General features: G+C 49.5%; 1 protein-coding gene across 2 annotated transcripts; it reads left to right on the forward strand.

Annotated features, from left to right (window-relative positions):
* The first annotated feature begins 705 nt into the window (after positions 1-705).
* meox1 (mesenchyme homeobox 1) lies at positions 706-12189 on the forward strand. Of its 2 annotated transcripts, XM_086140143.1 has the most exons (4): positions 706-895; positions 2115-2575; positions 6678-6850; positions 9354-12189. In XM_086140143.1, the coding sequence occupies exons 2-4, from the start codon at positions 2122-2124 to the stop codon at positions 9474-9476; spliced, it is 750 nt and encodes a 249-aa protein (XP_085996269.1). In that variant the 5' UTR covers positions 706-895; positions 2115-2121; the 3' UTR covers positions 9477-12189. The 2 variants fall into 2 exon arrangements, with proteins under 2 accessions (XP_085996269.1, XP_085996268.1); XM_086140142.1 differs by lacking the exon at positions 706-895 and having other exon boundaries at positions 1758-2575.
* Positions 12190-12984: the final 795 nt, after the last annotated feature.

Consider the following 12984-nt stretch of genomic DNA (forward strand, 5'->3'; position numbering starts at 1 on the left):
CTCACACACACACACACACACACACACACACACACACACACACACACACACACACACGCACACACACACACACACACACAGACGTGCACGCGCACACCCACACAAGCATGCACACACCCAAACACACACTCTCCCCGCCATCCATCCGTTTTTCTCGCTGTCCATTTCTTCTTTTCGCAAATTATTTTATCCGTTTTCTCAGTGGACCTTCTTCTTCTTCTTCTTCTTCTTCTTCTTCCTCCTCCTTAATACTTCCATCATCCATCCATCCCTGTTCTGCTGCTTCTTCCAGGGTATGTTCTCGGGTCATACCGAGGCCGACCCAGAGACTTGTTCCCTCTGGAGTGTCCTTGTTCTTCTCCAGGAACTCCTCCTCTTGGTGGGTCCATCCCGGACCTCCTGACCAGATGCCGGAGCCTCTTGATGGTCGATGAACATCAGCTTCACTCTGAGCTCCTCCTGGATGCTAGATTTCCTAAGGGACACCTCGCAGTGGACGCTCATGTCGGACTCTGATCTGGTCCCTTGGGTCTCCGTCCACAGCTCCTGCCCAGAGGCGAGGGTGGGAACGAAGATCCAACGGTAAATCGAGATCCTTCTTCGATGGAGTCTTCATCGCCGCTGATGTTGTACGGATCTTCCCCCAAGACATGTACTCTTACTCGTAAGAGACTCGTACTCTTTGGCATCTTCTCCCCAGCCTCGCATCTGAAGACCACGGCCTCAGACTCGGAGGTGCCGATTCTCTGAATCCACTGTGAGCCGGAGGTCCCTTCCGGACAAAGCCGACGGCGTCACATCGTCTGCAAAACATCAAACCTTCCCTTCAAGCGCCCGTGGATTCATCAACTCGGAAAACAACAAGCAAAGGGTCCTCAGGGAATCCCTGATCCGGGTGAGTGGGAATCCACCACACACACACTCACTTCCCCACTCGCCCACTCCTAAAGCAATTACCCAGAATTTCTACATCTTCTTGTCTTGGCAACTGGACTTGAGTTTCTTGAGATGTTCCACCCTTCAGCCCAGAGGCTTCTTCAACTCTGTGAGAAGTTTCCCAAAGAGTCCTCATCCCCTCCGATGATGTACCGATCTTCCCGAACAAGACCAGATACTTGTACCCTTCGCGTTCATCTTGGGTTATATTGGACAAACTCCCCACAGAACCGAAGACGCCTCCGGTATGAAGCGTGGAACGTCTTCCAGTGAAGCAACTCGAGTCCCGTCGGCAAGAATTCACTTTGACCCGGTGGACTGAGAAGGTCCGCAGATACCCAGAACCCCTCTCCTCCTTCCAAAAATGAGGAGAACGTTGTGCTACACGGAGTTGCCGACACCTCCCGGGACCCCCGGCTTCCTGAAATACAGCCCTGAAACTCCATATTGCCGGTTTAATAAAGTGAGAGCCGCTCCGTCCCCGTCACCTACGGCGAGTTTGGCCAGGTGTGTGTGTGTGTGTGTGTGTGTGTGTGTGTGTGTGGGATTAGGGTTAACTCACCTCCAAAGGGTGCCAAAAGAGGGGATAAATTAGGTGCGAGAAGGCGCTAAGGACATGGGCGGGGAGTATTTACGCACAATGTCCGGTTTTATTTGCTCCAGTTGCCCCCGACCGACCCTCCTCCCGCGTCTGGAAACCCCATCAGATGTTCACCAACCCCTCTGTGATTAATAGTTGATGAGGCAGGAGGGTACTACCAACATGTGGCCTGCAGAGCTCCTCCTCCTGCTCAAGTTACCCTCCATAAACTCACCACTCTTTCCCACCTAGAGGTTTGAGGGGAGGAAGAAGAAGAAGAAGAAGAGGAGGTCTTAGCGGAGGAGTTGTGAAAACAGCCGGCCCGGCCGTGGAGCCGTGCAGTCGCCGCCGGGCGCGGAGAGCGAGAGAGTGTGTGTGTGAGTCAGCAGCGGAGAGGACGAACTGCACACACACACACACACACACACACACACACACACACACTCTGGAGGCGGGCAGGGGAGCGGCCGAGTGTCGGGAAGCCGTCGGCCCCTGAGATGAAGCCCTGATTCTCCCCGTCTTCTTCCGTCTTGTTCGCTCCGCTTTTGGGTTTTTTTTGTTCCCCCCCCCTCTGCGTTGCCATGGAGCCGCCGGCCAGCAGCTGCATGCGGAGCGCGCCGCACCCCGCCGGCGCCATCTGGGGGTGCGTCAGGAGCCCCCACTCCGGCGTCCCCGCCGCCAACCTGCAGTCGCCGTACCAGCAGTCGCCGTTCCCGCTGCACCAGAAGCCCGAGTTCCTGGCGTACGCGGACTTCTCCGGTTCCTGCCTGGTGCCAGCGCCGCCTCACGCTGCCTACCCGCGGGACGACAGACTCTACCCGGAGGGGCAGGGCGGCTACCAGAGGCCCGACTGGCAGTTCAACCCCTGCGAGGGCAGGGCGAGGGCGCCCGAGGCCTGCCCGCCCGCCGTGGACGCCACCGGCGGCGGCGTGGAGCTGGACACTTCCGGGGGAGAGCGGCTACCTGGAGGTAGCCTGGAGGGGGAGTACTCGCCCCAGAGCGCCGCCTCCGCCGACTCGGACAAGAAGAGCGGCGGCAAGAGGAAGAGAGACGTGACAGGTGAGTGTCGGCGGGGGGAAAAGGTCGCCGGGAGGGAAGCTCTTTTGCGAGGCGCGCCCTCGTAAAAGAGCTCCAGTAAAAGCGGCGAGGGCGGGTTTCAGAGCCGGGGGTCTCCTCGTGAGGGGAGGTCGGGTCAGGGGTCGCCTTCTTTGGGGGGGTCGTCTTCACATCGCGGACGCGCGTAAACTGAGATTAGAATCTTTCGGAGGCAAAAATCATCAGGATTGTGGCGCTTTTGTTTTCCTTCCTGATAACCCCCAAAACCCCCAAAACCCCCGTGTCGGGGCGGAGGCCCGGCCTCAGCAGCTGCCGCCGTTCATCCGGTCCGCCTTGGAACCCCCCCGCCGGTGACGCCGTTTCCCAGAATCCCCCGCGGACGGGCGCCGTCCAGCTGGCGGAGGCCGGGGTCGGAGGTCCCGTCTTTTGCGTCTCTTCCTCTTCCTTTTCTTCTTCTCGCCGCCGCCGCCGCCGCCGCCGCTTCCCCGAGAACCAGCGGGGAAAGACGGCGGGTAAAACGTGTTTTTTTTTTTAACTGTTTTTGTCACAAAACAAAAAGCAGCAGGATGTTGGTGTGAAATCCGTTTCCTGAAAGCGCCCTTTCAAAATAAAAGGGCGGAGGCTTCGCTCGCACACAGGAAGTAGAAGCTGCAGATTTAAAGTGTGTTTTTTTTTTTTAATTAACTTTTAAAGTGGCGTCACAGGAAGCCTGGGAAAATAGCTTGTAAAAGGGATTAAAATTTAATTTCGTTTTTTGGTCATTTTCTTTGGTAGACAGTTGAAAAATAAATAAGGTCGACGTGTCAAGATTAGTAGTTTTTGAACTCTTTAGTTTTATTTATTATTTCCTTCTTTTTTTTTTGTTTCAGTATTTCAGAGGAAATTATTTGGAAAAAAAATAAATATACAAAACCAAATGGATTTACTGTTATTTATATTAACCATTTATTTTGTTATTTTTACAAGTAATAATTATATTATTTTTATAATAATATATGATTTTTTATCTATTTTTATTCTTTATTTTCATCAATTTATTTTTATTTTAACCTTTTTTTTGTTTTAGTATTTCAGAGGAAATTATTGTAAAAAAAATGAATATACAAAACTAAATGGATTTATCGTTATTTATTTTTATCATTTATTTGTTATTTTTACAAGTAATAATTACATTATTTTTATACTCATATATATGATTATTTATCTATTTTTATCCTTTATTTTCAGCGATTTCTTTTTATTTTTACCTTTTTTTTGTTTTAGTATTTCAGAGGAAACTATTTGGAAAAAAAATAAATACACAAAACCAAATGGATTTATCGTAATTTATTTTTACCATTTATTTGTTATTAATATTTTTACACTAATATATGATTATCTATCTATTTTTATCCTATCTATTTTCGGGGATCCGTCTCCCCGAATCAAATCCCAGATATTTTTCATAATCATAACGTTTGAGTCCTTCGACCGCCGTCCCGCTCGCATTTTATATCCCCCCGTCTGATCCGCTTATTACCTCCTCGCTGCCAAAACCTCACGAAATCCTCCGCTGCGTTTCTGCCGGCTTTATTACACAGTTATTACATGATTATAGCGCCGCGGAGGCCCGTCGGTAATGATAATATTTCTGAAGCCGTTGTACAAAAGAGCTTCCAAGCCTCTTTTATTTTGAAGGTCGAGTCCTATTATTACCTAAATATCTGCGGGAGCCGTCCCTCCCCTTCCTCCCCCCTTTACCTTATTGTAACCTCGGCCGGCTGCGGCGAAAACACGCCAGACCGCGTCTGGTAAAATCACTTGCCTGCGCGCCCACGTCTCCGCATTCTTATCCATTGACATTTTCCTGTCGTTAAGCCGTAACACGATCTCCCGCCGAGTGCGTGCGGCACGTCTGACCGCGACATCGGAGGGAGGGGGAGGCCGGGTTTCCAGGCCCGGAGCGGAAAATGCCCCGCAGGACGGCGGCCGAGGCCCGCTACGACTGCAGGGTTTGGTATTTTCTGTCCCGTCCAGAACTTTTTCCCGAGCCGCCGCGTCTTCCAGGAGGAGGATGCCGATCTGAGCGGAAAAAGACTTTTATTTTGAAATCGGGAGGTCAGGTCGAAGAGTGTGGGACGTCGTGAAAGCATGAGGCGGGGATGAAATGATTACGTGAAATGTTTCCCCTAACTTTCATTTTTTTTTTTTCCATTTCATTAATTTATCTTATTTTGTTGGATTTATTTAATTCTTAGAAATAAATAACAACCTAATCCTCCACACTTTGTATGGCTTTCAATATATATACATATAAATAGATATATACATAATTTAAATTTTTGATCATTTAATTTTCAATTTACTTTTCAATATGTTCCATATCTCAATATATTCAATAAAAATGTATATGATTTAAATTTCATATAATTTAATTTTACATTTTATTCAATGTATATACATGTTTTTTCTATGTATTTCTTCTAATCAGGGCCATTATGTACAGATTCAGCAATAATTCAGTTATATAGCATTACTTTGGACCAAACCAATCCCACTAAAAAAACGGGGGTGTCCCATGGATTGATCCACGTCGGCGTCGGCGGCCATTTTTTCACCAAATGACCCCTGTGCGCCGTTTTCCCCTCGCCGTCGCCATCCCATAATCTCCAACAGGTTGCTGGTTGCTTAGCAAATTAGCGCAGAGTTAAGAAAGGTGTGTATTAGCGTGTTATAAACAGCTGCTAAGCGGTAATTAGCCGGTTAGCGCCGCGGCGGCGTTGCTGCACGGCGGGAGGGAGGAAGGCACCAAATGCTGTTTTGCCGCCGGGACCCCGCTGGGACGATTTTACGGCATCTGGCTGTGCGGGATATTTATTGGGGGCCCCGTTTGGTGGGGGCCCCGCTAGGACGAGGCCCCGCCAGGTGTTCGCCGCGGCTAAATCTGCCCGACACACACACACACACACACAGACACACACACACTCTGAGCGCCATGTCGTTACCCACACTCCCACAACGGCGAGAAACTTTTTTTTTTTTTTTTTTTTTTAGCAGCTCCAACCATATGGCCTGTCTGGAGTGTTTTGCACACATAAGCAAGTTTACGCACACACACACACACACACGCACACACACACACATCTGGATTAAAGTCCATTTCACATCCTGTCCAGAAGCCAACACAAAAAAATAGTTTCACTGACAAATTAGAACCGCTTTCCAGTGATGACATCACCCGGCCCGCGCGGCTACCAGCGCGCCACCGCCACCGCCGTCGTCACGGCGACACGGCGGGGGAGCCAATCGGCTGTCGCCTTCTGTCTAAGAACATAGATTCATAGAGACGTTTTTTTTTTCTCCTCATCCTCTTGACGTTTGTTGGAGGGCTGAGTCAATGCGAGCCTCCACACACACACACACACACACACACACATAGGGCTCAGACCTGGACACATCCACACCTTTGTTCTTTTTGTTGGCGTCTATAACCATGTTCCGCCGCATTCCTCCGCTAACTCGGTCCCTCTGTGGCTAATGTGGTGGCCACCGCCCCCCACCGACCCCCGCACACACACACACACACACACACCCACACACACACACACATTCGGAGGGCTGCCTCCGCGTGCTAATACGTAAACAGATGGAGGAACGTGGGTTAAACGTCACGGCGGCCATCTTTCCTCGTATAAGTCAGAGCGCCGGTGGTCCCCGGGGGCCGGACGCAAATAAAAAATAATAAAAAACAGGCTAATTCAGATCACATTGAGTGCAAAGGGAAAGTCAAACCGTCGTGCACTGGGGTAAAAAGTGCACGCGGCTTGAGGAAAAGTATCTGAATACTCTTGCAGCGCATCCGCTAGTTCCTCTTCAAACCCATGCAATTCCATTTCCAGCCACTAGGGGGCGCAAACTGGGATTGTTAAAGACCGCCCTGTTAGCTCGATGCTAACCTGGCTGTAACGTATTTGTTTTTCATTTTTCTCGGATTATCAGCAGACGTTCTGATGTCATGGGAAATGCAGGGGCGGGTAATCCAAAAAGTAAACTAGTCACAGATTATGAGAGGAACATAAAGGAGTAGCTTTTAATAATGAATCATTTCAAATGTTTTGGCGCGCAGACCTCCAGGAGTCCGGCTTCAAGGTGGATTCCAGCTGCAAGGCCAGGAAGGAGCGCACGGCGTTCACCAAGGAGCAGCTGCGGGAGCTGGAGGCCGAGTTCACCCACCACAACTACCTGACCCGCCTGCGGCGCTACGAGATCGCCGTCAACCTGGACCTGACCGAGAGACAGGTAGCAAAACCCTCGCAGAGCCGCCGCCGTCAAATCCGATCAAAAAGATAGGTCCTAACAAAAAAAAAAAAAAAACATTTATTATTAATAATGATAATAATCAAAATGATCGTTCATTCAAAAAAGTGAAAATTCTATCTAAAAAATAGTGAGAGAAATAATCCTTAATAATAAGAAATAAATTAACCCTGGTTTTGGCTCATAATATCCAGAATACGTCAAAAATACATAGAGAAATAAAAAAAATGTAGAAATAAATCAGTAAATACATACAAACATGCAGAAAGAAATCGATAAATACAGAAATGTAAATTAGTAAATACAGAAATATATACAGTAATAAATCAGTAAATACATGCCGAAATAAATACATACAAACACACAGAAATAAATGAATAAATACAGACAGAAATAAATGAATAAATACAGACAGAAATCAATAAACACAGAAATAAACCCATTCATAAGTTAATTAAAACATACAGAAATAAATCAGTAAATACATGCTGAAATAAATCCATAAATAAAATAATACATATTGAAATAAATATGTCATGACATAAAGCACAAAAAAGAGTTGAAGCCTATTTAGAAGAAATGAAGGTTGTTTTATTTATTTTTTTGAATTCACTGTTTAAAAAAAATTCCAAAAAAATTAAATATTTTCAACTTTGTTGAAAAAGAAAATCCAACGGTATCTCAAGGTATTGCGGCGCTTATTCAAGAATCAAAGCGTTGGCTGTCATATTTATGAAGAAAGTCTTATCTAGCCGTCCACAGGGAAGCCAGACGGAAAAACAAACAAATACTTAAAGTATTTTAGCAAAGAAATGTAAACCGTATTAGCGTCCGCTTGTATTAAAAAAAAGCTTTTTCCCAGTGAAAGTACTTTGGAGTCTTTTTGAGCCTCCGAACGGCGACGTCCCTATTTTAACCCCCGTCCCCCGAAACCCCCCGAGGAGAAAGAGACTTTTAAGTGATCTTAAGGGTTGATTTAAGCGTTTATTTGATTTAAGGGTTTATTTAATTTGGGGTTTATTTTATGTAAGGGTTTATTTAAGGTGGAATGGAAACCAGAATCTGCCCTCCAGCCGTCAACGCCGACCCGTAAACGGGGTTTAGGGGGGTTTTTGGGGGTTTTTGGGGAGCGGGGGGGCACATGTGTGGAAGCTGCTATGTGCAAAAAAAAAAACCAAAAAAAAAAAAACCCAAGCTGTCCGTCAAACCCGGAGTCCCGCCCCCTCCTGACGGTGCCACGGTGACCACACATGCAGCCGTCTGCTTCCTAAATCTGTTTCCCAGACCTCCGACACACACACACACACACACACACACACACATCTGTAGACTCGCGGGGCCGGGTTCCGTCTTCACACGGACCTTCTGCTTCCACCGGCTGGCTTCTCGTCTCCTCCTCCTACGTGGTCGTCTCTCCCGTCCCATCCATCACCCGCGGCGACCGTTTGATTGACAGCTCCCGAGGTGGACGAGCTCGACCGTATAGGAAGGGAGAGGAGGCGGCGGCGGCGGCGCGCTCGCCGTCCAGACGGAATTCAGCTCAACTGGATGTAAACCAGAGAGCGGAAGGATCATGTCGCTATGGCAGGAAGAGGAAGTGGGAATCAGCCAATCGGAGTCGAGCGACCGTTCAGTGGTTGACCCCTGACCCCTGCACAACAGCGGGTTTAAGGAGACGCTCGCCAAACTAGCATTGCTAGCGTGACTACCAAGCTAACGTGGCGCTTGTCCGATGACCCGGTTTTTCCTGATGATCCGTCTGTCCGACCGCAGACCCGAGCTGTCAATCATCCCAGACCTGTCAATCATCCCAGACCTGTCAATCATCCCAGACCTGTCAGTCATCCAGAAAAAAAGGGAGAAAGATGTGTTTTTGCCCCCTCTATCCATAACTTTGAACCTAAATGGCGTTTTACGTCACCATCTTTGATGCGATGCCTTCCAAATATTTTGGCGTTGGACGCGGCGTGCCGTGTGTGTGTGTGTGTGTGTGTGTGTGTGTGTGTGTGTGTGGGGTGTCTGCTGACGGGGCTGTAAGCTGTGCAGAAGCGTGGCGAGACGAGGGAAGAGGAGCGGCGCCGATCAGGTTTCAAGCAAAAGAGGAACCCGACAGGGGTTCTGGTCCAGTGACAGACGACGTCACACACACACACACACACACACACACACACAGCCATGATGGTCGACGGGGGCGTCGCAATAGAAGCCTCGATTTTAAAAGTTTAGCATTCTTCCTATTCGGGCCGAAAAATCAAAGATTTTGGCGGCGGGGGTTCGGACGCTAATGGAAAAAAAAAAAAAAAACATAGCGGTTATGAGCTCACGCTGCCGCTGCTCAACACGATCCACCGTTGCCATGGCGACCTGCGTCTCCCTACGGCATCGTTTTGTTACGGCTAACTCATAACAAAGCTAATTGACAAACAGCCACACCCCCCCCCGCCTGGTGAGAGATGGTATCACCCACATGTCTCGCCCCCCCCAGGTGAAGGTGTGGTTCCAGAACCGGCGGATGAAGTGGAAGCGCGTGAAGGGCGGCCAGTCGGCGTCGCCCAACGACCTGGAGAACGACGACGTGGACTCCGCCGCGTCGCCCAGCTCGGAATGACCCGGAGCCTCGGCGGCGGGACGGCGGCCGGGAAGACGGCGGCGGGAAGCTGATGACCTGAAGGACTAGTTTTTTGTTTTGTTTTCAGCGTCTCCGTCTTTTTCTTTCTGTTTGATGTAAATAGTCGCTAGACGTCGGCCCCCGGGAGCCCCGGAAGGACTCGGACGCCGCCAAGACTCACGTGCCTCCCGATCAGATCCGCCTCGATTTTCCTTCAATATCTTTTTTTTTTTTTTTTTTTTTTTTTTTCCGTCGATCTTTTTTTTTTTTTATTATTTTTTTATTTTTGTACTTTTTCAAAATGTTACTGATAAAACACAGATGTCGCCTTTTTCTCCAAACAGAATAAACCTTCTAATGCAAAAAAAAAAAAAAAAAAAAAAAAAACGGGGGGAAACTGATCATTTCTTCCAGTCCACCTGCGGCGGCCCGTGATTGGACGGCGGGGGCGGGGGCGGGGCGAGCGATGCTAGCAGCTGATAGCGGCGCGTTGCAGACGGATAAACTGGTTTTCGGATGTTCTTCACGTTGTCATTATCTTCACCTTTGTCTGATCAACTAAAACAGATGCTGTGCTAGCCATTAGCTGCATGCTAGCAACACTAGCGCTAACACTAGCGCTAACAACACAACAAAGCTGCCACACACACACTCATGGGTGAAAGACGAGCGTCCGTCTCTAGCTTGAAACCGTCGTTGTCAAACAACTGTGTCACGATAGTAGCTTGTTTATAACCTCTTTATCAATAAATCACCCATAAATGATTCGCGTTTCCAGTTTCGGTCCCGCCGGCGTCGTCGTTGCTCATCACGCCGCCATTTTATTCCCCGACGAAGGTTAAAATTAGTCCGATCAGATCGCAGTGTTTTTTTCAAATCCCCTCTGATTGCGAGCCAATTATCCGCCCGGATTTGTTGACGCGGCGGTTCGCCGATCAGCCCGTCGCTCAAAGTTGGTAATAACAGTGTAATTACAGCGGCTCGGTTCTGCTCTTCTTCTTCCCGTCAGCGAACGCCGGTTCTAAGATTCGACTCGCCGCCCGTTTTCACCGCCGCCTCCTCCCACGTTTCTTCCCCGAGCGTTGATTTATCCCGCGATGTCACCATGTTTTCCGTTATCCGGACGCAATTCTGGCAGCCATGTGTTTACTCGATTCCGCCGCGGATTCCCCGTCGGCCGCGCGGGTCAGAGTGCGAGGTATTCCGATCGGGACGTCGCGGCGGGAGGCGGAACATTTTTCCCGCGTTCGCAAGAGGGGAAGGCCGATTTTGGCCGCCGTTCTGGCTATTTTGGACGGAAGCATCTGGACGGGGCCAATTTGATCTCAGCCCGAGTGGAACCTGGACAAACCCACGCTCGGGGGGCCCCCCAGGACCGGGGGGGGGGGGCTCGCTGACCACTTGCGTACGATGGAAAAGGGAAATAATAGGTGGGCGCGGGCGACAAGACGCCTTCTCGAGTACAGGATGTTGTTGTAGCAGGTAGCCAGTCATCCAATTTCCTGCTTCCCAAAGAAAACAAGGGCCCGAGCGCCGCGGTCGCACAATGGTGGGCCTGTGCTCGCCAAACAAAGCCTGCAGAGGTTACCACACACACACACACACACACACACACACACGGGTCAAGTGTTACTGTACGTCTGACCCCTCTGGGCTGCAGCTGCTGGGGGTGAAGAAGGAGGAGGGTGTGTATCTTCAACCTCTATTAGCCGCTATTATTGTATTAGCGGTAATAGCAGTCAAAATAAACCGTGTCCAATTGTAATGATAGTATTAGTATCCGCGGTGTAAACCAATAAGGCTGGAATGTTCTTCCTCTGTGTGCGTGTGTGTGTTGTGCATGTGTGTGTGTGTGTGGGGGGGGGGGGGGCGGGCAAACGCATGGATTAGATTTAATTTGGTGGTGTGTGTTGTGATTTAGAGAAACGTATAGAACCTGCGTGTCCCTTCCATTTACCTGTGTGTGTGTGTGTGTGTGTGTGTTGGGGGTAGCTGGAGAAATATTTTCACAACCCCCCGCCCCCCCCCACACACACACACACACACACACACACACACACACCACCGCTGTCGCCGTTTGGATAACACAGTTCTAAGAATATCCGCCCGACGGTGCGTTCAAGTTCAACCGTTACAATAAGACTTTCCGCCGCTCTGATGGTAAAAGCAGATTTTTCTTTTTATTATTTTTTTTTTTTTTCTTCTTAACATTCTTGAAAGCCTCTCCGGGCGCGAGCTCCTCTGCGGGCAGAGCAGAAAGAAAAACAGTCGTCAGAGCTCGGCGCTGAGGCGGGGAGGGGGCGGACGCCGATCTGCCGGGGCCTCGAACACATCGGATATCGACAATAATAATAACAATCATAATTTAATAAGATAATAATAAGAGACAGAAGATCCGCAAGCGCGTGCGGCGTCAGAGTTGGACTGGCGGCCCCGTTTCCGTGGAAACCGAGAACTTTCCACGTGGCTTTAGCATCCCCGGCTAAAGACGATACCTTCGGAACGGGAGGCAAGTCGTCAGCCAATGGGGTGCGACCGCAGCGGCCTTAGCTCCGCCTCCAAACCCTCACCTGCGCGAGAAAACGTCCGAGCCGGAAGCTCCGCCCCCTTCGCCCCTCCTCGCCGTGATGGATCGCTGGAGGTGTGAAGGTCAGCGGCTCCACCAGGGGAACGGCAGAAATCCAAGCGTGTCCTTCTCCTGCGGGGCCCCGATCCCCTCACACACACACACACACACACACACACACACACACACACACACACACACATCTGTACTCGGTTACTGCATCCCGAGACAGAAGCTCGGCGGCATCAAAGGGCCGCCCCGCCGGGAGGGTCGGAGATAGTGACAGTTAAGATAACACGGCTGGGATAACATTGTGGGAGAGTGTGTGTGTGTGTGTGTGTGTGTGTGTGTGTGTGTGTGTGTGTGTGTGTGTGTGTGTGTGTGTGTGTGTGTTTGCGCCCCTCCTCCATGTGAAACTCATTGAGATTTTCTCCGTCAAACATCTTCCGAGGCGAGTTGTGGAACCGTGTCATTGCTAAAGCTAGCGGTTGGCTAATTAACGCAGATTAGCGCTAAGTGCTAGATAAGAATCAATAAGCTAATTATACGCTTTTGAATTATTTAGCGTCCGATTAAAAATTCGTCCCGGGGCCTTTTATCGCTCCGCAGTTTCCCTGAATGTTAGAAATATATTTACACAATGAGTCATAAGATAGCGATTGCGTTGGCATTAGCATTTGCATTAGCATAAGTGTTAGCACTCCAATTGGCTGCTGCTAGCGGAAATAAAGCAGCTATTTTTCTTTTCTCTTTTTCTTTTTTGAGGCTCACCTGGATCCGCCTCAGACCCAAGACCTGGATCCGGACCTGGGGGGTCCAGACTCAGGACCAGGATCTGGACCCGAGAGTCAACGGTTGAGACCGGACCTGGACCTGGGAGTAGAGACTCTGGACCCGGATCCAGACTTGAGAGGTGAGACTCGGGACCTGGTTCCGGATTCA

This window comes from Fistularia commersonii, chromosome 32 (assembly GCF_037954325.1).
Source record: "Fistularia commersonii isolate RoL2024-O1a breed Wild chromosome 32, RoL_Fcom_v1.0, whole genome shotgun sequence".
Taxonomy (NCBI): Eukaryota; Metazoa; Chordata; class Actinopteri; order Syngnathiformes; family Fistulariidae; genus Fistularia; species Fistularia commersonii.

Coding starts and splice junctions, on each gene's coding strand:
- meox1 (XM_086140142.1), top strand. CDS start 2,098: ATGGAGCCGCCGGCCAGCAGCTGCATGCGGAGCGCGCCGCACCCCGCC. Junction 2,576..6,677: donor GAGGAAGAGAGACGTGACAG/GTGAGTGTCGGC, acceptor TTTGGCGCGCAG/ACCTCCAGGAGTCCGGCTTC. Junction 6,851..9,353: donor TGGACCTGACCGAGAGACAG/GTAGCAAAACCC, acceptor CGCCCCCCCCAG/GTGAAGGTGTGGTTCCAGAA.